The sequence below is a fragment of the Sceloporus occidentalis genome, unplaced genomic scaffold, assembly GCF_023333645.1.
Source record: "Sceloporus occidentalis isolate IW3139 unplaced genomic scaffold, rSceOcc1.0.p SCAF_279, whole genome shotgun sequence".
Classification (NCBI taxonomy): domain Eukaryota; kingdom Metazoa; phylum Chordata; class Lepidosauria; order Squamata; family Phrynosomatidae; genus Sceloporus; species Sceloporus occidentalis.
In genome coordinates this window covers 329,153-354,903 of record NW_028317259.1, presented here as the reverse complement: position 1 = coordinate 354,903, position 25,751 = coordinate 329,153, and the positions used below count along the sequence as shown (strand labels likewise).

The 25,751-nt window shown below is 45.7% G+C and overlaps 1 protein-coding gene across 1 annotated transcript in view; it reads left to right on the top strand.

Annotated features, from left to right (window-relative positions):
• Positions 1-22,860: 22,860 nt before the first annotated feature.
• Positions 22,861-25,751, top strand: part of LOC149275572 (cell adhesion molecule 4) — a 78,159-nt gene continuing 75,268 nt past the window's right edge. The window contains exon 1 of the mRNA XM_089504559.1: positions 22,861-22,888. Coding sequence (XP_089360685.1) covers positions 22,861-22,888 — 28 coding nt within the window. The remainder of the gene's footprint in view (positions 22,889-25,751) is intronic.

The following is a 25,751-nucleotide window of genomic DNA, read 5'->3' as shown; positions in this document are numbered from 1 at the left end:
AAGCAAATCATTTCTTCTACATCCACCCAACGCTTTACAAAGCCTCTTGGAAATACAGCCACATCCTCCATAGCAAGTTACGTTAAACATTTTTTTTATTCTATTAAAAAAAAACGGTACTTTTGCTGAATATATGAAGTCTCATATTGATCGATACAACAAACAATGGGACATGTTTACTGGTCAGAGCCGAATTATCGTGCCTACTTTAACTCCAGAACTACCGGCTTGAAAATGTTACAAACGGCTACATTTACAACACAGGACCATGCTAAAAAGTTACGTTATAACAGTAGATATGGGTGGCAGCTCCCTTGTAGTGGACAACATAAAGGTAATTATTGTATTATTCCATGAAAAGGACAATATTGGAATTTAAATGTGTATACGGGTGTTAGAAAGACGGTTGGGGATAATGTAGAATATGATCGTTCACTTAATCCTGGAAACATTCAAAGAGATGGTATTAAAGAGGGTGATAGCACCAGACTACGCAACGTGGCCTAAAGATTGGTATCCTATTAGCCGAAATTGTCCAAGTTCACCGGTTCTTAATGGCCAAGACATCCGTGAAGAATGGTGACACTTATCTGAGGAATGCACAGAAAATAGCGTTATAATGAAAATGGGGCGAAAATGTTAATTATGGAACTGGTCCTTCAGAACAAAGTGGAAGACATTTGCGACACCTTTTAGATGTCTCCATCAGATAAGCATTGAAGACCTTCCATCTGAAGAATTGACCTCTAAGGTATTTTTTGACCCTACATCTTACTCTAAAATGCTGGTCTTCTAAACTGTATCTCGAGGTTCTTCTCAAAGAGGGATGTATTAGGAATCCACTGAAATTAATGAAATAATGGTTGTTTAAATCAATTGACCATAAATATAAGGCGGCTCTACGTGCACCCTATTAATATTAAGTTACGGCTCAAACGGGGGATTTTGGTGGTTACTGGTTAAATTCCACGGAAGCTCTGTAGCTGTTAAACGCAAGACACAATGATATTTTGAGCATGGATTCCTGGGCTTGAGAATGAGACTTTGATGAGGATAGATGTCACAACACAGTTTGAAAGTTCCCACTTTTGTGTCACCCCTCAGTGATTGGGAAAAACGTAATGGACCATCAATGTCTTCTGTCTGCGCCGCCCCGCTGTGTGCTCTACATGGGCCATTGGGCTCCCGTGTTTGGATGTCATCAGGCAGAGAGAAATATCCGAGAGGTGCCAAGATTTATTTCGCTGCTGTCTCGGCCATCTCTAGCTGTGTCACTTTGTGACCGTACCTTCTACCAGAAGATCTCGCCTCGAGATTCAGAACGTTGGTATTTTGTAGTTAATAGGATCTGATTCTTAGTAAATTTAAAGAAAACCAAACAAGTAGTTAATTGATTTGCCACAAGTAAAACACCATCACTTCCTTTTTGGCTCATCCATGTATCAGGACGAGGTCCACTTGGCTCATGCACGGCTGTGGTCCTCTTTAGCGTGTGTTTTTGTCAGTATTCCACGGGAGGAGTTAACTTTGTATCTTCCTTAACATAAACATCTTAACCTGTCTAAAATGATATCACCAATTCACAGCTCCTCTCTGATTAGAAGAGAAAGAGCAGAAATTAGCATGTGGTGTGAGACTTCAACTAATCTATTCAGTATCGTTTCTAAATCAACAACAACAAAACAAAAACCCACGGTTCTTCTATGTGGGTGTCTAGAATGCCGAAAAATGGTGAGAACAACTCCAAATGCTTTAAATTGCAAGCGCCTATCATCAATTACTCCCAACAAGATAACATTCCTTGAAAAATCACTCTAGAATTCATAAGACCTTCTCAAAAACCCAACGAGGAACCAGACAGGACCCACTTTCCCACGGTTCTTCATAAAACACTCAACAAATTGAGCTTTAAAGCTATAATTTTCCTGGTTAAGCCTCGAAGAGTCACCCAAAAACTCATCTGAGGTTCAGACAGATGCACAGATGTCTATGCGAGAGGACCGAGGAAATAGGTCAAGGAGATGTAGGACTGGGCTATTCTTTAATGACCGCTTTTGACCTTTACTGCCCCCAAAAAATACTGTCGTTAAGTTTTTTAAATCATTAGGAGGGACAACTGTATTTTTGAGCCATACTTGGAACCTTATTAATAATAGACTTGCGTTTCAGGTAGCAGAGGACACCTTAACAAAAGGAGATTGGGTCCACCAACAACATCCATAACAAGATGTCAAATTACTTTTCTATAAATACCCTTAGAACATTGTAGAATTGCCTTGTAGGCCACCTAAGGGGCTTGCCAAGCATTGAACGAGCAGATTAGGTGGGCTCCTATCTGCCATCACATTCTATGTTTCTAAGGTGACCATAGTCCTGGAATGTAAGGGACTGTAAAGGACCATTGGATATCCCTCCTGGGGTCTGGTATTGTTTTAATCTGCCGTAGAGTACAAACATATCTGCAATCCTCATGGTTCTGAAAGACAGACAATGTTTGATCCTCTTGTTAGCGGAGAAACACTGGTCTAACCGGCCCCTGTTAGTGTAATTATGAAACATTTTGCTGGAAACATTTTGACAAAATAAAAAGCCTACAGGAACGTCTTTTTTTCTGATGCACCGACCCTGCCTGCTATCGCCTGATGTGACAAAAAAAGTGTAAACGCGGCAAACCGCTGCGTGTCGGCTGAACAGCCACATATAGCGGTAAAGCCGTCTGCCACCTCTCTGTAACACTTTCAATTATTTCCACAGCTTCTCGGATAACATTACCAGCTTCATTTAACCACAAGAGCGTTTATTAATAATTAATATGCCTAATTTTAAATGTTGCAATTGCGTTATTTATTTCTTTTTTTTAATCGAGAAATTAGAAATTAAAATGTAATCCTACATATAAACGTTAAATAAAATATTGCCAGAATACCCAAAGGATCCTTTGAATTCTGGGTCCATCCGATTGTATCTGAAATGTTCCACTGTTTCTCTTTAAATATATATAATTTTAATGCAACTGATTAAAATCATGTTAAAAATGACATTTTAACATTTTTTGTGTGCTCCCAGATTGATCTTGGTTCTTAGGCCACAAACAGAACTGGTTCACACCAGGTAGCTGTGAACATCTTGACCTGGAGTGATCTAGGTGGCAGAAGAAAGTATTATTTTATCAGAAAACATCATTCCCTGCTTTAGACACATTTTTATCTCCCTGCTGAGTCAGCAGCAGCCATGTGATTAGAATGAAGCTGCATTAAGCCCGCCCCCGAAGTTCTTCCATGTGTTACTGCGGGGGAGTGTCCAAGAGCTTGATCCACCAATGCTCTTAGAGATCTAGAATAAGTAATTAGGAGGGGAAGACATGATCGTGGTGGATACCGGATAGGGATAGTGATTACAAAAGGGAAATAATGTATATTGATGTATGTTTTATCTCATAATCCCCATTGTTAATAACTCCCATCTATCCTACGTACTCGCCCGGAAATTAATATAATAACATAAACAACAAAATATATTAATAGCCTGGTTTTGAGTACGCAGTGGCAATTACGTGGTTAATTTGTTACTCGCTGGCAGAATAAGCTTACGTTAAAAAATATATTTTATGTAATATTTGTCTCTCCCCCTGCTGCTCTCCAAAGTAGTTTGCTATTAATTAATGGCATATTGAGTTACACACTAATGATATCATCGCCTTAATTACCTGCACATTGGGCTTATCGACGCTTTCAGCCGCTTACCTCTCTGGCCCGTAGGTGGCGCTGTTTGCCAAGGCCCTGGCAGCGTCCCCAGCTGGATTGCGTCGGTGACTTCTAATTATCCCGTCAGATACATTCGTTTGGAATATTTTACTGCGTAGACGACAAGACCAATAACTATCCGCCGGGCGACTTTCTTAAAGCAGGGTGTGGATGGATAATGAGAATAATCGTCATGTTTGATTAATAAACTTCATTAGCGAAAGAGCTTACACACACGTGGCTTGCAGGTCGATGCATTCCGCTCGGAATTATATTGTTACGCGGAGAAACTGAAAGTATCTCATGAGTACTAGATTTTTTATTTTATTTGATCCCGTTATAATCAGACTTTCGTTAAGTTATTCCAGCAGTGCTGAGTTTTTTCCCTGTTTTTGACCATGCGGAATGATATATCCAGGAGCCTTCATGGTTTGACCTTAGATGTTTGGGTTTTTACCCTATTTTCAGGGTACTTGGAGGGATCGTCACCCTTTCCCCATACTCCAAACGCCTTTGAAAGTGAGTTTACGGTACATTTATTTTTATAACGCCAGCAGATTCCGTAGCGCTGTTACAATAAGAGGTAATGAACATAAATGACAGTTGAAAATGACATAAGACACTAGCACAGAAGGAAGGGAGCATACAGTCTAGTTGATTTGAGAAAGACCCACCCCTTTGTCCAACTAGCCATGGCTTTTTATCTCAGCCACGCCCCCGAGGAACTGAAGAAGGAGCGCTGTGATGGCTTCAGCCCTCATGTCCTGGCTGATGTGGTCAGCTTAGCTAGGGCACATCGTCAGTTTCAACTTAAGACATATAAACCCTGATTTGTATGATGGAAGCAGGAGGTCATTGGAAGATAATATTGAAGGTTTTTGGTATTTGTCAAGGACACTAACTTGGTAGCTCTTGTCCAAGAAGCAGACCCATCCACATGGCTTAGGAAACACTGATGGTGCCCCAGACCATGCCATTTACCCACATGAATCATTGGCGCCGTCCCCCCCACACACACTCACAGTCACACTAAGGACCTCCATTCACATAAGGATGCTCGGATGTGCACAATGAACAAAGGAAACGTATTATTGTGACCGTGGAGAACGGCCCCGGCTGTCAACCCACCACCCTGCGTCCACCTGTAGGAGGACAGCGGCTGGCGTATGGGCATACCTTACTTTTAACCCATTGATAAACAGTTAAAAAACAACATTAGTTAACAAAATTCTCAAAAAGTTATAAACAAATTAAAAATTCAAAGGTTATGTTTAAACCGTGCTGTTCCAGAAGCCAAGAAGAATACCTGTTCTGTAATTTTTTCCCGCAACATAGTAGCCCTGTATACCCAACTAATGCTTATACATTTTGAAACTAGATGGTGGAGGCATAGATGGAATGTAAGGAAGCTATACTTTGCTGGGAGGGTGGTAGATAAGTGGAACGGCCTCCCGGCAGAAGCTGTAGAGGCAAATACAGTGAGGGAATTTAAACATGCATGGGATAGGCGTACGGCTCCTGAATCTAAGACGAGTTATGTGTAATATTGTGTGATTTCTACACTCGATTGTATGAAATATTGTCTAAAAGCAGTTGTCCTCAAATACTTTGCATTCCAGGAACCTCCTACCACTTTTATGCGAATAGATCGGTCAAAATACAAGAAACACGCAAAGCCCGAAATTAGTATTATCCCGAATGTAAAGAATACGATTCCCTATTTATATATAATACAACATGTGATGTAATAACTGGACGTATTATATAGTCCCGTTGTACAGTGCTGCGGAATATGATGGCGCTATATAAATCAATAAATAATAGTAATACAATGTAGGATAGAATTAGCCGTAGCGCCGCGTGATATATTAATATATATTATATCGTTTGATAATGAGTTACTTCGTTGTGTTTAGTGCAGTGTGTGATACGTGATTTATTGATACATAGTATCCTGCGTGCCACACTTCTGCATGGCGGGGGGGGGGGGGGTGATACGGTCCTGTGGCGTGCGGGGTGTGATACAATGATTAATAGACTTGGTATTGTTAATACCATCCTCTCGCTGAACAAAGTTAACCCATTCATGGCCACGCCGCTTGCTTACAATGCAGAGCTGCTTTCGTAACAGCCCATTCATTCTTTGCACACCTCTGTGGCATGTCAGAGGTTAAATTCCTAACACCCGCATGGGACTAGTAAACAGTCACCTCCCTTTCTGCATAGAGAGAGTCCAGCTACCGTTGCCATTGGCTGGCTGTCCCTGGGGCTCCTCCCGTCCCTCTGCATCTCATTAGCATACATTAGTAGCAGGGCAGGTGCAGAGGGAGGCAGACAGGAGACAGCAGTAGGAAGGCAGTTCCTCGCTATGGCTTCTCTATACACACTGCATGGCTGCTTTGTCCTGGGGATATTTCTGCTCTACACGGCGGGGAAAGGTAAGGTCACCCTGTCACCAGCGCGGGACATCTGTCTCTTTCGTATTCTCCCACAGCGTGTGCTCTATGCAGTGCGTGTGTCTCTGTATTAGCACAATGCTCTCTCTCTACAGCATCCTAGAGTATACTGGGTATAGCGCTCTTAAATCCTGGTACAGCTCTCTGTACCCTTTCCCCCCTCCCTTCAGGTCCATGTACCCTGTTGCCCCCCCCCAGTCTATGTACCCTGTTGCCCCCCCCCGGTCTATGTACCCTGTTGCTCCCCCCCCCGGTCTATGTACCCTGTTGCCCCCCCCAGGTCCATGTGTCTGCATACGTCTTCTCCCTAAGGGTGCAAAAAGGTTCCCCTCAACCTCTTGTGCTGCTGCTGCAACCCCCCCCCCTCCTGGTTGTAGCTGTGGGGCGCTGCAGTTTGCACCCCGAATTGAAATAGTTAATGGTTTTGGTACCAGAACTGCTTGTCGGGTCCGAGCTGCTGCGCCACGGGGAAGATGGCAGAGAGGATAATCCGTAAGGAATGGCTTTTTCCTACAGATGATGTTAAACAAAGAGACGCGTGTTTAAGGGGAAGAATCTTTCGCTGATAGAATGACTCCCCCGGCCCCCCCTCTTTTATTGTTCTGTGATTTGATGCATTGGCAATCAATGAGTTAACTCTGTAATTGAGGAGAAGTTGCCCCTATGCCAGCTCCCCGGAGAGGCTGCTCCTTGTTGAGAAAACGCGGCTTTATGATACGGGGGGGGGGGGGGGTCCATCTGCAATCTCTGTCCGGCGAGGCAGACAGTGTCACCCACAAGCTCCCCATGGTGTGTGAATGAGCGGTGTCTTGCGGTGCTGTGTGTGTGTGTGTGAATGAGCCGTGCTGTGTATGTGTGTGTGTTACCGTCACCCGGTGTGACTGCGGCCGCAGGGAATGACTACATGAAATGAGGGAGCTGAGATTTCTAGACCCGAATCTGTCCCCTGGAGCTGACACTCTGATGCTGCTCTGCAGGTGACTCGGTGGCAGCGGTGGGATGGACTCCTCTGCTCCTTCCATCCGTTGCGATGTCGCTCCTGCTCATTGTAATTAAAAGTAACGTCACGCGTTTTATTCTTCTTCTCGTTAAATGGGAGGGTAAGGGTTAATTATTTGTAAGGGCAGCGCTACCCCTTCTGCTTCCCCCTTTTCAGGACAATAAGACCCCGTACCCACCCCCCCATGCCCTCTGACTCTGATAACCTCTCTCCTGGGGGCATTACCCGGGATAACAGCCCTTTAGTGTTCTGGGTCACCACTGAAATACCCTTAAACAGAGCGAAATGCATCTAGTTTCTACTTGTGGCAAGAAAGGGGTTAATAAAAATTCCCATGTTTCATTCCACTCGCTGCTGCGTTATCTCAGACCGCCCTGATGATAATAAGGGTGCCGTGTTTACTTGTGATGCGTGGTAGATAAGCGGAACAGCCTCCCAGCAGAAGTGGTAGGAGATGTTTGGAGATATGACCTGCCTGGCTTTCGCTGGTGGGTTTGGGAGTCTGGTTGTAGCCCCTGCGTCTCCTCTGCGTGTGAATGAAGACGTAACGCCGGGGGATCGGGGATGTGGCCTCTTGCTGTCGCTGCCAATATGTCCCTGTCCTTATTGAGTGAGCCGCGTTCCCTCCTTTGCCTGCGCGTGTCGCTCCTCTAATGAGACCACCTTAGTCCTTCCATTGTTATTCTATTACCTATTGCCACATCTGTCCGTCCAGCTGCCGCCTCTCCAGATTTTTATTTTTGCAGATGAGGTAGTTGACGCACAGAGCAGCAGCTCAGCCAAGGTGGCAGCAGTTATTGTTGTGGAAATAGTCAAGTTTGTATTTGCTTGCTGAGTTTGGCAACTGATGATTATTGGTCTTCTGGAGTCGGTCGGATGGTGGGGTTTTTTCCCCCTCCTCTTTTGTTGTCCTGTAACTCCCAGCACCCTCAGCCAATACTCGGTTGTTTACCCAATGGCTGCCTGTTTACTAAAAAAGACTGATATCAGTCGTTGGTCTCGTCTTAGATTCAGGAGCCGTATGTCTATCCCATGCATGTTTAATACCCTCACTGTATTACCCTCTTCCACCTCTGCTGGGAGGCGGCTTTGCTTATCCACCACCCTCTCAGCCCGTTCTGGATGTTTGCTTTAGAAGGCACACAATGACATCATGTTCTCTTCAGTGTGACAACGCAGGCAACCCCGCATTATTCCTCAATCTGCACCCACTCGCTGACTGCTGGGAGAGAAACACGACGGCGCCTCCCGGGTCTCACTTTCCAGGAATCGTAGGAACACGCAGAGGATTAACCAATGGAACCGGCCGGCGGATCGGCCCCCATCCGGCCCCCGTCTAGTCGCCCGCTTCTCCTGCTGTAAAGACTCAAACCTTAATCAGTCGTTGGTCTCGTCTTAGATTCAGGAGCCGTATGTCTGTCCCATGCGTGTTTAATACCCTCGCTGTATTACCCTCTACCACCTCTGCTGGGAGGCCGTTCCACTTATCTACCACCCTCTCTGTGAAGTAAAAGTCCCGGGGATTCCTTGTCCTAAATACAAATGAGTCGCTCGGGGACGGCTTCTCCTCCTTTGAAGCTGCTCCTTTCACGCCTTGTTTTGTAAGAAGTTCTGAAGCCCTCGGGGGGGGTAGATGATCGGGGAGCGCCTTCTGGAAAGGTGGGTAAGAGGGCCGGGCCGGGGCCGGCCAGCGACTCCCTCAACGTATTGTGTGTTTTGGGAGCGGCAGTTTAATGTCATCGGGAATTACACGAACCGAGGCGTCAAACGAGAGAAAAGTTTGTAAACAATCCGCGCCACGTCGGTCTCCTGCTGATACTGAAACAGAGTGGCAAAAATGTCGCTTTTGTTTTCTCGGCATGTCAAATATTTTAACTCTTTACATCCTGAAAGGGGCAGTTTCATGTCTCTGATGCGTGTTGAACTGCCCCAACCCTCTGCGAGTGACTTAGTCTATTCTTCAGCAACAAAGTCATAAAAAACAACGTCCCTGAGGTAGAAGCTGCAGCTCTGTGGCTCCTCCCATCCTCCGCAATCTGCTGATTCCTGCCCCTGATTGGCTGCTTCAAGCAACCAATCACTGGAAAGAAAGTTCTCTCGATGGGAGCCCTTTCCACCCCGGCGCACAGGGGGTCTGCGTCGTTCACAGAGCCAGCGCAGGAGCTGACGGGGTGGGGGGGTAGAATATAGAGTGGGGGTGGTCTGCATGCATTTGCAAAAGCACCCCCACGAACGTGTTGAGGGGCCACACTGAGTTGTGTTGGCTGGAGTGTCTCTCCAAGGCGTTGATTTGCAGGTGGGGAGGTATTGCGTAAGAACATGCGCCGCTCCCGCGCCGACACGCCAAGACCCGACCCAGCTCTGGGGCAATTAATAGCCAAGCGGCACTAAACCATCTAACCCCCCGCAAAACGCTCTGCTCCTCTACCCCTTCCATGGGGGCGAGGTATGGATCAAAGCAGCAACCTATCATTATGAGAGGGGGGTAGATAAGTGGAACAGTCTCCCAGCAGAAGTGGTAGCGGGTAATACAGTGAGGGGATTAAACATGCATGGGATAGGCATACAGCTCCTGAATCTAAGGCGAGACCAATGACTGATTAACGTTTAACGGGGGCCGAGAGGGGCCGATCTGCCGACGGGTTCCTTTATCGCTGACGGCGTCCAGAGTCAAATATTATTTTGCGGCAAACAGAGCTCTGATTGCATTAATATACAATAAGGCACTCAAACACGGGGCGCGTCAAGTGGTCGCGTGATTAGCGAATGCGCGGCCCCTGCGAGCTATCGAGGGCCCCGTCTGCGAGGGGTTTTTGGATCGGGGCTCTGCGCATGGATGAATTTACTATTCACGGTTCTGTAATAAATGCCTCGTTTGTAGCAGCGGCTCGAAGGACGGATGATGGGAGTTGAAGTTATATTTATTCATATATATATAATAGCTCTGTCACATGCCATAGTGCTGTACCACCGCTGCCTGTTAACCCTTTCCTGGTTCACTGAGGCCTTTGGCTGTTAAAGTGTTGAAAGGATCTCTAAATCTTTACTTTCTACGCTTAAAGACACTTTTGGGTTTTACGAGGGTCCTATCACCCCCCCCCCCCATTAACACCTCTCTGTACCTGTTCTGACACCCCCTCCATTATACTTACAACTCCTTTAATAGGGCTTTACAAATACAAATTATTCCTCCCCGTACATCAAAGGCTTTTTTTTTTTTTTCGTTTCTTTTTTTTTTCCCCCTCCGCGTTATTTTCTTCTGCTCTTTTCCGAGATCCCTCCAGCAAGCGAGAGGAGATTGGCCGCCAATTACCGTCTCTCCGCGGCTCCCGATCGCAGCAATTACAGTCCTGTAACTGTGATTACAAATTTACAGAGAGAGGGGATGTGAAAGAAAAAAAAAAAACATTCTCTCTGACGCTGCAGCGGCTCGGGTTTATACATTATACAAGCTGAAGAGGTTACTATACCTTTTGCTTTACTGAGAGGGTGGTGGATAAGTGGAACAGCCTCCCAGCAGAAGTGGTAGAGGCTAATACAGTGAGGGGTAGACTATGGTTTGAGGCTTTACAGCAGGATGACCATAAAGAATGTTGCTCGACCACTTCTGCGGGGCGGCCGTTCCATTAAGGCATATATGCTATGCTTAAAAGGGTTAAAAGGCGTCAATCATCCCCGTGGCTTTTTTTCTTAAAAGCGGAGCAACTGCTGGGCGACGACGGCTTTCGCTAATCCCCGGCCAGCAGCGGCCGAACATGCGCAGCCGGGCTGTGTAGCGTTAATGGATTGCAGGTTAACCCTTCACATGCTGGCGGGATGCAAAGCATTCAAGGAGTCGATAGACTGTAAGCTCCCCAGATCAGGGTCCTCTTCCCCTGTGTCTGTAATAATTTTGCGTTAATATTTATTTTTTGTGTTAAATGCTTATAATAATAATATTGTAATGGTTTTTATTGCATTTAATAATAATTATGGTTAATAATAATAGCATATTATTATGCGTAATAATAGTAATAATTTTACCTTTTTTATGCTTAAATTGAGTTATGAGCCTCAATCAGTGGACTGCCCCCCCCCCCGCTGTTGGGGACGTTTGATCGTCATGGTGATGCTTTTGTTTATCTTGTTTGTTTATTTTCCCAAATTGTCAATCTTTCTGCTTTTTTTTTATTTATTTTTTTCTCTAATTTTTTTTTAAACTCGACTTTTCTCCGCGGATTAGAGAGGAAAATAAGGAGGCGGATGAAATCTAGCGTTGGAGTCCAACTCCCAACACCACCAGCCAGCCTTCGCTGAGTACCCCCCCCCAAAAGTCAGATTTTCTCCATGATTTATTTGATATGGAATTAAGATCCTGCTGTCACTCCAGCTGTTTTGGGATCATAACTCCCATCACCCCCATTGCATTAAACCATTAATAACCATTCCAGGAGATGCGGTTTGCTTTTCCTCCCCTGTACGCAGCATATACGTCGAATTCCACGCTCATCCAGAGGGCATCTCAATGTCTCGGCCGATCTCCTGGGTTCTTGTGTCTCCTCTCCTGTCTCTGTCGGCCGCTGTCTCTTTCATCCTTTTCCTAGCTCTCTCTCTCTCTGAATCTCTAATGCCCCCCCCCCATTTTTGTTCTATCTCCGCGGTGACGCTTGACTCGGCTCAAATTAGCGAATCAAAGCTGTCGGGGAAGGTTAAGCGGCGGCGAGGCCGTCGAGTCGGTGCCCCTCGTCTTTGGTGTTTCTGTTTGAGTTCGGATTTCCTTGTGAAATTCCTTCCGCGGCTCCCACCTCTGCCGCTCCGGCCGCCTTATCGTGGCCAGCAGATGCCTTGTGTGAAATTACATTTCCACAAATCAATAGCCGGATCCCTGATACCTCCGCAGCACCGCGACGGCGCACGGCACAGACCCTGCCAAGTGTGCTACAGAACCAGACCCGGGAGATTATCTGCTGCATCTCCCACCTCCTCAACCCCTATCCCATGCATGTTTAATATCCTCCACTGTATTACCCTCTACCACTTCTGCTGGGAGGCTGTTCCGCTTATCTACTGCCCTCTCGGAAAAGTAAAACCTCCTTACATTAGATCTGCTCAGTGTCTCCCCCCCCCCAGGGCTGCTCAGTGTCCCCACGAGCTGGAGACGTCTCGGCTGGTTCGGTCCTGGTTCTGACATGACACAAGTCACGGTTTTTCAGCTTACCTTCCCCCGCTCCGTGCTCATAAAATGTTAATCCCCGTTAATCTGCGCCCATGAGCTCAGAGCCTGCGTTTTTATTACATCCATTTACACGCTTTCCTGCGCCGTCCCTCAGATCCTTGTACGCGGTGGCAGGGCCGTAGAGAGCGTTTGTAAGCTTGTGTATGTGTAAGAGCAGTTTAGGTATTTGTGTGTGTGTGTGTGTGTGTGTAAAGGCAGGGGTGGGTAAGGGCACTGTATGTGTATATGTGTGTTAATGGGCAGGTGTGTGTAAAGGCAGCGCGTATGGGCTGGTGTGTGTAAAGGCAGTGTATGTGTGTTTATTGGCAGTGTGTAAGGGCAGTGTATGTGCATATGCATGTTAATGGGCAGGTGTGTGTAAGGGTAGTGTGGGTGTGTAAAGACAGCATGTGTGTGTGTGTAAAGGCAGTGTATGTGTATATATGTGGGGTAATGGGCTGGTGTGTGTAAAGGCAGTGTATGTGTATATATGTGTGTTAATGGGCTGGTGTGTGTAAAGGCAGTGTATGTGTATATATGTGTGGTAATGGGCTGGTGTGTGTAAAGGCAGAGTATGTGTATATATGTGTGTTTATGTGCATATGTAGGGGTGTGTAAGGGCAGTGTGTGTGTGTGTGTAAAGGCAGCATGTATGGGCATCTTATTTTTACTCCATTTATTTCCTTTTTTTCCCCCTCTTTAGAAAACCCATTCTGGGAATCACCGTTAAAAAAACAAAAAGTACTTCCCTCTGCGGCTTTTGTTGTCTGACTGGCGTACCTTCAATGTGTAAAAATATAAGAACCCCCCCCCCCAAAAAAAAACCTGTTACATCTTGTGTTTTTTTTATACCTTTTTAAATTCAAGGTAGTGTCATGTAGTCTGCAGTCATAGACAAAATAAATTGCAGGGTTTGTTCGTTTTAAAGGTTTTATTGATCGGAAATCGGTGTACGTAGGGACTCATTCTGTCTCTGTAAGAACCATCTCTTTGCCTCTCCATCACAGAGCAAACACCCTTAGGTGCTGCCCGGGGACCTCGGTGGCCCAATTGAGTTTGCCAGCTTTTTTTTTTATTTTTATTTTTTTCTTTCTTTCTTTTCTGAAAGAAATAGATCAATAAAATAAGGAATTCTCTGCAATGTAATCTGGTTACTGCGATAAAAAGGCTGGCTGGAGTTTTTCTTCCCCGAGTAGGAAGAACGAGATAAGAATTGTGAGCTGCGCAGCAAGAAAGATACAAATCTGCTTATTAAGTGTAGACTCACAGATGCGTAACATTACATTTTATTTTGTTACGTTGTATGATTCTGTGGAAGTGTCGGCTAACATTGTCATATCATACCTCCCAAGTGTCCCTGTTTACTTTGGCCATTTCCTAGTGGGACTGAAGTCCCCCCTTGTCCCTCTTTCTTTCCCCCCCTTGTCCCTCTTTCTTTCCCCCCCTTGTCCCTCTTTCTTTCCCCCCCTTGTCCCTCTTTCTTTCCCCCCCCCCTTGTCCCTCTTTCTCCCCCCCCCTTGTCCCTCTTTCTTCCCCCCCCCCTTGTCCCTCTTTCTTTCCCCCCCTTGTCCCTCTTTCTCCCCCTCCCCGTCCCTTCCTTTTCTAGGAGGTCAGAATGTTTGCTGGGTATAAGGGTATCGCAGGGTTCTACTGCCCTAAAAGACCCGATAATGTGTATAGAAATAGCAAGAAGTGAGTTGAATAAAGCCCCACCGTCTTAGGAAATAGGGAAATATGTCTTTGTAACAGGACTGTCCCCTGGAAGTTAGGACATCTTGTTACCCTAATCTGAATTTCCAGAAATGGAACTTCTTTTTTTCTTCTTCTTGAGATCCAGGCCCATCAGCGCAGAATCTGCCAAATACACTTGGGCTAAAAGAACGGTGACCTTTTAACCCCCTGCTGGGCAGTTCAGGACAGATTGCCCGGGATAAGCCTGAGGCTTTAACGTCTCGGGGCAGGAGCTGCCGGCGATGCGGCTCGTCTGTGATGGTTATTTGAAAGGACGTTTTCCAACCGGCCCAACTAGGTAGAGCTTTTCCCTCCGGACGACCTCTCGTGATACGCAAGAAGAAGGGAAGCTGAGGCTGTCTGTGACACTCAGGATTAATAGGCTCACCCAGAACATGCGCGGGGTGACAGGCTCAGAAACCACTACTATAAAAATGAGCAGAAATCTTAGAATTTAGGAAGTCAACGCAGGGTAGTCAAGGGGTGAACATCCCAGAGTGTCGTCGGGGTGAAGATAAGTCGCATCGTATAACATTTATCAGTAGATCAAATCTACAGAGCTGCAACTCTCATCAACCTCCGCTAAACCACAACTGTGTTTCTCGGCCCCTTATAGCTCTTTTAACAGAAGATTCTCCACCAGCGATCTCCAGAAAGTTTTACGTAGTCCTTTCAGATAATGCGGGGAGGGATTTAATGGGGTAATTGGAGGAGTTGCCCCCGGTGCTTTTGGGACAATGGTTTCCATTATCATGGAAGCGGATGTAATTGAGGAATAATATCGGGTGTTGTGTATCTATCGTGCGTTACGGCTTTTCGGGAACAGTCGGAGGCTTCTTCTGGAAGTGGAAGACTCAGTAATGGAGCCTCACCCGGATTTATGTTTAAATGCCCTGAGACATCCTTTATTATATCATCATCCCTCCCCTCTCTACCTGTTGTGACTTGAATCATTATCACGGGCTCTGTCTTGATGGAAGAACAACTTTGTAACTTTTTGATATATATATATTTATTATTAATAATATTATAAATACAACCGAGTAACACATTTAGAAGAATAAGGTTTTGCATTTGTATAAACAAAACGCGCAATTGTGACTTCGAGGTTCTTAGCGCGACACCCGTACCCGGTCAGCCTTCTGAGGAGCGAGAAACAAAGGGAAAGAGGGACAGAGAGAAGGATTTAAGAACCCGAGAAGGACTGGCCAAGCTAAAGTGGGACAGTTGGGAAGTATATCTATCTTTCTGTCTCTCTCTGTGATTGTCTATTTATCTTTCGGAATTCAGGCTCATAGATCTATAGTGTATCTGGCAGCCGAGGAGTTAAGTATCTCATTTCATTCGCTTGGCTTGTGATCCCAAAACTCTCCAGCCCAGCACAGAGAGGAGGAGGTCTGTTTGTCTTGCTCCTCTACCTCCGCTCTCAGTAATGTCTCATTTACATAGTAATTAACCCTCTGCCGCCCAGATCACTTTCCGGCTCATTCTATGGTTCGTTAAGTTATGGATAGAAGATCTAGTCGGGTTTGGAATAATAATAATATCAAAGCGTCGATGAAGGAGTTAACACAGAGAGATTCGCATGATGGGGGTTAAAAATTTCACATTTTATATTTAAATTTTTGTTTGTAAGAAACGCAGAAACCAAAAATTTGATGGTACGTAAAAAACACAATTTAGCAGAACGTATTAAAACTGCCCCCCCCAGTATAATTATTTTTACCAATTTATGACACTTAGAGGGTTAATACATAGATAGGGACGGCACAAGAAAACCAATTGGCCCATCTAGTAGTCTCTCTTGCCTTTGGATGGTTAGCAAAACCCACCAGGCTGATATTCTGGATGTGCCTTTGAACCTTGAAGAAGAGGTGTGGAGCCAACTGAGATGCGTCTTTGGACCTTGGAGAAGAAGGATCGCTTGAGATGGCTCTCGGAAGGTTCCTTGCTAGAAGTTTCTGTCCTTGGGATAACTTGCGGTAACGCTGAGGTTTTCTTCTGAGTAGGGTCCCGCTTTATGTCTAGTATATTACGTCTCTTTTGTAGAAAGGCTCAGTTCTGCTGGTCATTTCTGGTCACCAGGATGCCCTCAGAGTCTCTGGCACTGACAGAGTTAGTTTGAGAGCTGCCAGCGTGTGGGCTCACAATGGAGGATCTTGGCCATAAACTCTGCGTAAGGGCTGAATTCCCCAGTTTTTTGGTATGCAGGGCAGGCGCCGTCGCACCCTACCGCCAATTCTAGCATTCCACTTCCCCCAACAAAGACTTCTCAACAAGACTCATCAGCTGCTCCTCGGGATCCGGCATTTCTCTGGACAATAACAAAAATGAAATGAATAACAGTCCATTTTCGGTTTAAAGTCACTCTTTGTCCTTCTTGTAATTGAATCCCTGTCCCAGTCTAGCGCAGAATAAGCAGATGGGTAGCCGCCTTTGCCTGTACCCTGGCACCTGTCTGCGGTACACCTGTCAACAGGTCAACGATACAGAAATATCTATCCGGGCTCTCTCGTTGCAGTCTCATCTCTTCCACCGACAGCCGGATCTCGAGCTTGTACTGATCCTTATTGCCAAAATATAATGTGTTTGTGGTGAAATAACTTTTTGTAGGTGGGTGGAATCCGACTTAACGATGAATCGAAATTGACTGTATCTATTATAACATTTGAAACCTCCTCCTGATGGTCCTTTTTTGAATGTTCTCTGGATTTCTCCTTCTGTCGAGTACGTAGTGCGTGACTGTCCCGACTCCGTTGTGTCAAACAGGGACTGCCATAAAGACCGTTTTCCCCCAGAATGTTAAACAATTCTAGGCATTTTGCTGGTAGCGTAGCGCCAGGGCCAGACCGAGAAGGCTAGGTGGACCTCAACAAAAGGCCAATGGCCGCCAAATGACGTACATCCAGCCACCGGCTGGACACGCCTGGCCACGTTTAACCTTTTTTAATGCGGTTGGTGGCTGGACTTGATCTGCCATTGGAGCAGCTAGGTATAGGGTACTGTTGGTCAGCGGTCCGCCGATGGGCCAGATGGGCAGTCCAGATCTGTTGGTTATTGGGTTCTCCCCACAAACCTTCTACTGTCTTTGCAGCTCAACCTCCCCAGCACTGAAGACGTTAAGAAGTTCACTTTCTTCCTTCTCTTACCGTGCTGAACTAAACTTGCTGATTTAAACCGTTTTCGACACCAAATAGACCGAGTAAGAGGTAGATGTCCCCCCAGGCGATGCTCTTGGAGCTCGGCCAAAGCAGAGCGTTCCCAAATGTCCCGACGTCGTTTCTGATCTGCAGGAATGCCGCGTTCAAAGGTTGAGATCCCTTCTCCACTGGAAGGGAAGCCACCGGGCTCCATGTTCCGTGTCTTCGAGTGATTAGACATCAGTTTATTGTTTCTGATCAGATGCCGGTTATTGAGAACGACTCGCCGTCGTGGCTGAAAGCTCCCGTTCCGAGCTAAAAATGTAATTGCGGAATCGCGGCCAAAAATCGAGTTTAAACAAATCCGCATCTCGTGCCACGTCCCGTCCGGCCGGCCCTTTGAGCTCCCCCCCCCCCCCCAGAATGCGTAACTTCACCGGTGTTCTCCTCTCTTTCCTTTTTTGTAATTGAGAACAAAGCCATTTTCGTTTTTTGGAGCGAGCTAATTATTTACTATCGTTTTTTCCATTATGCGCTATATTTGTAATTATTAATGTGAGTTTGGAAATGTTAATGGGCATCCGGCCCAGCCGCCGCGCGGACTCGCCAGCCAGACCCAAACACAGGGCAACCTTTAAAACCCAGAATAAATATTTTAAAAGCGGCCCTTTCTGCTCGGCGTGTAATGGTTTCAGTGTATGTACGTGCGCGTGGTATAACTATTAACCCTTTGGGCGGTTCCTAAACCCCTTGAAAACAATGCATTTTTGAGCCCGTAGATGTAGGGGCTTTGTCATAAAGGGGTTAAAGGGGCGGTTTAATGGCACCTCCGCTGTAGAAGAATGCTTATCCCTCTGAATACTTTAATTTACATACATCCCCAAAAAATAAAAATAAAGCCATTACCTGATTTAGAAGCTGCAGCCTTGCTGCTGAGGCTGCCCTCTTCTGCAGTGGTTTGATCATTCTTGACACTGATTGGCTGGCTGAAGCAGCATCCCCAATGCGCAGCTGTCCTGTGCATTAAAGTCCATGTGATGGATGGAGCGCCCCTTTTTGGATCTACGCAATGTAAGAACGCGCTTGCATCCCACGCCAGGATCAAAACGGAAAGCAGAGGCCAGCGTTTTGTGGCTACATCAAGGGAAAAAAAGGCTTTTTTGTGCCGTCAGTGGGCATCCCGGGCTGTTGGGAATTCCGTACATGCGCAGGGCAAAGGTGTTGGAATGGACTGCAGCGTTTATGGTGTGGGGATGGTGGGTGTTCTTTGTATAGTCAAAGCGTCCTCAAAGAAACTCTGCATAGTTAGCATTTTTGTTTTATCCAATTCCTGGTCTATTATCTAAAATATATCCGTTTTTATTACTGGTCTTCCCGTTTTTTAATGTTATTTATTAAAGTTTTTATATATTTTTGGTATAACAGTAAACGGACCCTTTTACCCCCAGGGTGAGATCTGTGGCAAAAACTAGAATGATCCAATCGATGTCCTGTCCGGACGCTCTCTCTCCCTTCTCCTCGACCCCTTACAAAGGCAGCCAATCAGCAACTTTAATGAGGAAGAGATAGCTCAATGGGGAGGAATAATCATGCAGTTACTGATAACAGAACGACGGCTGCTCTTGTGGTATATACATATGGCCGTGCTCCCTATCTTCTCTAACATAAGAGAAAAGAGACCTCCCTGATATTCGAACCTCCGACGTCTCCTAGCGAGACCACGTAAAATATCCAGACTGCTTTAAATCCAACCCTGGCCTATGGTGGCCATGGTGTACTAAATGCCTCGTTATCCCGCAGCTGACGCTCCTATGCAGTGACACGCTTATTTACCTCTTGATTCCCGTACTCTACGTTAAAGGTTTGTTCAAGTGCTTTCGGCTTCCTGCGGGTTATCCGAGTGAAGGATCTGTAATTTAACGAAGATCGGATTATTCCTAACGAGGTGTCGGAGGAAAACAAACTCATCCGTTCTGCGTAGTTCCTTAAATGCTGTCGGTTTGAGTAACCGGTGACTTAAGAAGACCTATTTTGGGTTAAATCTCCAGTCCCTGGTCCTTGACTCTTCTCTTGGCCGGTTGTCTTATGATCTGGTAGAAGAGAATTGAGAGATATCAAGGATCGGGGTTGTGGATAGAGGTATTGAGTTATGACATCATAGCCCGATGACTTTGGCCACCATGAGGATGACTGGTCTATGCTATTTGATTTCATAAATTGATCCTTCTGTTGAAGAAGACCCACAATTCATAGGTTCCCTCGACCTCGACCAAACCCTGGGTCTATCCGAGAAGAACGGAGCCGACGCGATTCCGCCCCGAGCGCGATAACCATGGGGTATTTAGAAATTGTGGCATTTAGGCCTCGCGCTCCTGTGTAACCAGCCAAGAAAAATCCTGAATATTACTCCGTCTCAAGGACCCTGCAGGGTTTAATATGAAGAAGCGTCGGAAGCCGCAGGAAATTCACATATTTGCTTGGTAACGACCTTGAGGTCTTTCTGCATGTCTCCTGCAGGATTTGTTATTGCGATCGTATATTTATACAGAGAGATGGAACGCCACGGATCGCTCCGAATTAGGGTTACCATGTGTCTCGTTTTAAGTGGAGAAATGTAGAAAATCCATAAAATCTTCACTGCCCTGCATAATTATCTTTTTTAATATATATAATATATATTTTTTAAAATGTATTTACGGATCCCTGATTTAATAGGAAATCCTGGCCGTCCTACATAAACTTGCCATCGTTCATTGAACCCTAGTTTAGCTTTGTATTTCTGGGGTTAAAAAAACAACAACACATAAAAGGGTTTTTTAACATGGCCACCTATGCATGTAGGGCATGCAATGATTTGCAGTTGCGTGATTTTACCACAGTCGTAAAGTGAAACCGTGCAGCCTTCCCAAGTGCGTCTCGCGAATATGATGTCATAGGTGGGGTTTTTTTAGATGGATCAAAACTTTTTTTTTTTGTTGTTGTTGTAAGGGCAATAATTTTATTTGTATCGAAGGGGGATTTTCATAACGTTGTTGTCAGCGCTTTCTCTGGGAATGAAGTTAAAGGACGGAGCTGAATGGAGGTTATTCATTGGCGGCCGCTGAGCTGTTCATGGATAGTAACCCTGACGCTACTGGATTGTTTCGATCTCACGCTACTCAAGTTGGGTCTGGATTGTTGTTTTGCGGGATTATACCAGCAGATCGTATTATTACGCTGGTCTCGTGAGGGTTTGTTTTTTTCCGGAAGCGGCGGGGTTAAGGACTGGGTCTTTCGGGGTGATGGCGGCCGGCGCATGTTTGCTCTCCAGGGAATGTATGAATTGTCGGCATTGCTGAGTGTGTGGGTTCAGTTCTGGAATCCCGGCCACGCGGAGAACATACTCGTGCCGTGTCTGTACGGGTGTAGCCGAGAGCGTCCCGCTGTTTGAATGTGTTATGATAGCACGATGTGAGGTCTGGCTTGAGGCTTCACACACCTTTTTGGCATAGAGAGACTTTATTAACGTTTGCCGGCCGCCCGTTGTCGGAATGGCTCTCGCTGTCGGGGCTCGGACCGGAAGAAGACGATTCATCACCTTTTGTTTACCCTGAAGCACCATCTTTGAATTTCGAAGGGAAGCGCAGTCCATTATAAAAGTCTACTGTACGTCGAGCGGCCAACGGTGTCCTGTAGAATTAATATACGGCCGGGACAGGAATGTTCTTCTCCCCGGGACAGGGAAAGATGGGAGGCTGACGGGAGAAGGTCACATCTTATGAGATACCTGCCAAACAGACGCCGCTACGGCCGATCTAATCTTTCTTCCATTCCCATAGCGACAGGCGGAAGCTCCAAGCCCGTTCCGTACGATGCTATGTGACACACGCATGGCCAAGATGTGGATCGTTGAACGTGTCCCTTAGAGTATGGCTTGACGTGGTGACACGGGTTTAAAGAGACGTGCAGTTCATGGAATCTGTCTCTCCCAATAAAGCGTTGCCTTGAGAGACATGTTATGTCCGTACCGGGGTTCCGAAGTGACACCGCGGGGATACCCGTAGAATCCCACCCCGCTATTCTATATCTTCTGGATCGCGGAACATCACACGACCGATTAATTAGCCTCCTCGTATCTCCGTCTGCGCTGAAATGCCAGATACTTTGGGATCTCATGTGCTGCTAACAGATGGGCTTTGTTTTACACTTATGAGGATAATTTTCGCCAATTAAGAAGCAAGAAAAGAGATTTTGTTGATGGGGAAAACCGGGTGCGGCGGCGGCGCCCATCATTTTTTAACAAAGGGATCCAGTTCTTAGCGAATTCAGTGGGGTTGGGCAAATACAACTCCGATTACCCCCAGCCAGCCTCGGGGTAGTGATTTAAAAAAAAGTCTTATTTTTGAATATTAACCCTCTCCAGGTGCTCCACCTTTTTAAGGACACGTGGCGCCGAGCGAAAGTTAGCTATGGAGGCCGCGCCAACCTCATCCTATATCCGACCTATACGTCTGATGTGAGCACGCCAATCGTTAATAGTGTTAAGGAACTATTTTTAAAGGACTGTGCTTCCTAAACAGGGACACTTGGGAGGTATAGCTCCTCTGTACTAATCACATCACATACCCTTCACCCTTTAACTCTCCGGAACTAATTGCGCCACGGGTCTGATGCGCGCAGAATAACGGTATTGTATATCTCAAACCAGTCACCGTGGAACAAGGTTATTCCACTTTCCGCAGTCGCGCACACGCAGGGAGTCCGACGCAGAATAACAGATTAACAACTCGATAACGAAACACCGTACAATAAAGACAAAGGGTCTAGTTTCTTATGCGCGTCCCTCTTTATTTATTTTATCCAATCGCATTTTTAGCACCAAGAAGGAAACGATGACCGGTGGATCGCCAGTAGCTTCTCTTGTGTCCCAGTCATCTCCTGGGCTCCTTCTTCTAGGCATTGCCCGGGGCCAGTAAACGCAGGCTCTTGGACAAAGCGGTTCCTTATGGCAAGCTCCTGGCTCGGAAGAGGTTAATGCTGCAATATGCAATATTCCCGTCAACGCTGTCTTTGTCCTCTCTGCCTGAAACCGCGAAATCGTCCGCGACCGTGATTTTTCGAGAGCCCGCAGAGTATTGACATTCTGCCTATTCTAACTATTAACCATGTTTCTTTTCTTAAAACCCATGCCGCCCGCCGCACAAAATGCACCAAACCCGGGAAATGCATTAATTAATGCGGAGCGCAGGGAGGCTTGTTTGTTGGGTTGCCTTTGCTGGTGGACCCATCATCGGGTGATCGACCTGATCCTTTAGGATTCCAAGTCGCAGTCTGTTTTGTTGACCTCCTTCAGTCCTGCAACATTAGGCGCGTGGTGAGGTTGATGAAACGGCGGCGGATGGCTGGAGTACTGCGTGTGAGCCTCTCGCAGATGGACCTTGATGCAAAATATTGGAGATGGGTGAGGAACGCAGGACCTTGAAAAATAACCCTCATCACGTACAATAGCGGGAGGGATTAAAACAAACCAAATAAGGAGGGAGAGAGGAACGAGAGGGATTTGGGATGGCATTAAAGAGTAGAGCGGAGACGATCTGATTAAAGTTAAAAGCCGAGGATGCCGCGCTTCAACCGCGTCGGTGGAGGTTGGGAATGTGCCAGGGCTACATGTAAAGCCAGTGGGTGCCCAATCTTCTTCTTCTTATGGGACTATACTCCTTGAAGGGGTATGTAGCCCCCTTCCCTCCCTGGTAATGGGCTGGATCTTCTTGGTCCCCCTTCCCGAAGAGGAGGGAGTAGGATTTGTCCAATTCTTGATACCCCCGACAACTAGGGCAGATGGAAAAGTAGGGTCTTCAAGAGAGTGTCTCATCCATACTCTCGCCTCATTTTCATTTGATTTCCTCCGGTGCCCATAAAGCTTTTCTAACCCCTTTTAAACTATTTTAGTTTTTTTTTTTTTTTTTTTTTTTTTTTTGTTCCTCTAGATTTCCATCTGCCAGTCTACCGCGTACTTCCAAAGTGGCTGACGTTGCCGTGGGAAGTTGCGAGAACCGTAGAAAAGCCATAACGCGTTTTGCCCCAGAGCTGTTCTCGTTATAAATAGAACATTGTCAATGCCGATATCTTGCACCTTCCTTTGCTACGGCTTGTGTGGATGACAAGTCTCATGATGCTCCGGGCTGGTGGGAATTACAGTCTGCGCACAACGGTTGGCTATCTCTTCCTTTAGTTTTCTTTCTCTATACCCAAGTCTCTTTTGTGCTTCGTCTATTATTTTCCTGGCGCTTGTGTCCATGACTCTATCCATCTAGAACCCTCCACATCCATCCTCATTTCTTTTGTCTCTCCCTCGCTTTGTAACTTGCTGTGTATCGCTCCTCTCTCCGGGACACACAATCTGTCATTCTACGGGACTCGAGTAAACAGCCTTTAGCCGGCTCGCCGCAGCTGTACACTTTCGTTATTAATGATCACATCAACGTCTAGACTGGAAATAAAATGGGATGGAACTGTATCCGGCCCAACTTAAATGACGGCCATATGTACATATGTAATTCCACCAAACCATGACCTTGGCGTGACTCTCAAGGCTTTCAACTCCACTCCTGGATGGCGAACGTTTGTGCCGCGCTCATAGACCTCATTCGGCCACATCCACATACACCTTCTCAACTACTCTTTCACGCGTCTGTCTATTGCGGTCTGAACGTTATGAAACCGCTGAATAAACCGAACGCCGCGCGTATGTTATTCTGGATGGTTTTGCAAACAGATACTTAACGAAATGAAACTCCTGACTGTGACAGACGGTACCTTAAACTTGAGGCTCTACGTGCGCCAGATGGCGAGCAGAACCAGCTATCACTTCATGCCACAATGGTGCGTATCAGATTCTTTGTGGACTCGCGTTAATTGGCTGCTTCTTAGAAACAAAATATCTAAACTATGTTCCAAAAAATATATATATTGTGACGGATTTAAGGAGTAAGACGCATCCTTCAGGCGGAATCATTGAGTTGTATTGGTTCCGCCTTAATAATCCAAGGTTTCCCTTCGGAAATATTGGCCCATAATTCCATGGTACAACACGGCGGCGTGTACATTTATCGTAATATATGTTTTGTCCAGCTCCCTACCCCGCTTAAAGATTGGTTGGCTTCATACATATAAAATAAGTGTGTGACGGAGGTCACCTTTTACAACAGCTTCCAAGAATCCGTGAGAACGATGAGGAACCTTGGAAACCTTATTGGTAGAAGACCAAAAGCTTATGATCGCACACGCATATATCGGCATATTGTACATTTCAGGGGAATTTTATGAAAAATTAAATGCAGAAAAAAAGGAATTCAAAACTAAAATTGTTGCCAAAATTGTAATAAAATAATATAATAAATAATAATAAAAAAAAATCCCACCGCTGCCACCAGCATGGACATGTTTTTATAAATGTACCCGCCGCAATTCCAAATTCCGTTGGTTGCAAACTTGTTTTTGATTCATGCTCAAACCTTGATATCTTTTAATTTTTTTTTTGTGTGTCTTCTGCTTTTTCTAATACCCATAATCCCTTGCGATGCCAGGGTATTTGTGTCTATACCAATTATCCCGCAGCCCTGGAGGTACCAGGCTCCTCAGTCTGCCAGCCCCTCCTGCGGCGCCAATGGATGAGCGATTGAATTTCTGGAGAATAGGGCTGAATTCAGGGTACAATTGGAGCTGATTGCAGCTGCTTATTCCACGGCGGACTCTGTAATTCCTGCCAGGTGCTCGGGCTTCGACGAAATAAGAGAAATGAAGACATTGAGGGAGGATGGTAACGGGCTGCCTGCAGAGGAGGAGGATGGGTCAGTAATGGCGTTACATTAAAACAGAAACTACGTAACCCTTTTGAGTTTGCAAATGTTCTCTTTAAATTATACAATGTTGCACGTGTGCCAACGCGTTTCGGATCTTAAATGGATATTATTATTATTATTATTATATAGATTTCGGCCCCCATCCAGTCTGCCCGCTTCAAACCTTAATCAGTCGTTGGTCTCGTCTTAGATTCAGGAGCCGTATGTCTATCCCATCCATGTTTAAATCCCCTGACTGTAGTACCCTCTACCACCTCTGCTGGGAGACTGTTCCACTTATCTACCCTCTCTTGCCAGATCGTCAGGCTGCATTTTTGTTATTTCTCGATGTTACATTTCACATACGTCTCAGGCATATACAATCACTGGTGTAATAAAGCTCCTAATATATAGTATATATGCTTTTAATATATATATATATACTAGTCCCCAGCGCATGCCTTTTATATTCTGCCATCTGTTTTTTGTTTTTATTTCTTTTTGCGGTAACTAGTTTTCCCCAATCTGTTCATCATACTTCACATAATTATTATGCCGAATGTTCTTTTGAAACTTTTTAGAACCGAATCAACTATCATCGCTGTACAATTTTCTTCTTGTGGGGGTATCCCATGAATATGAATTATTTTTTTTTTTTTTTTGCCCC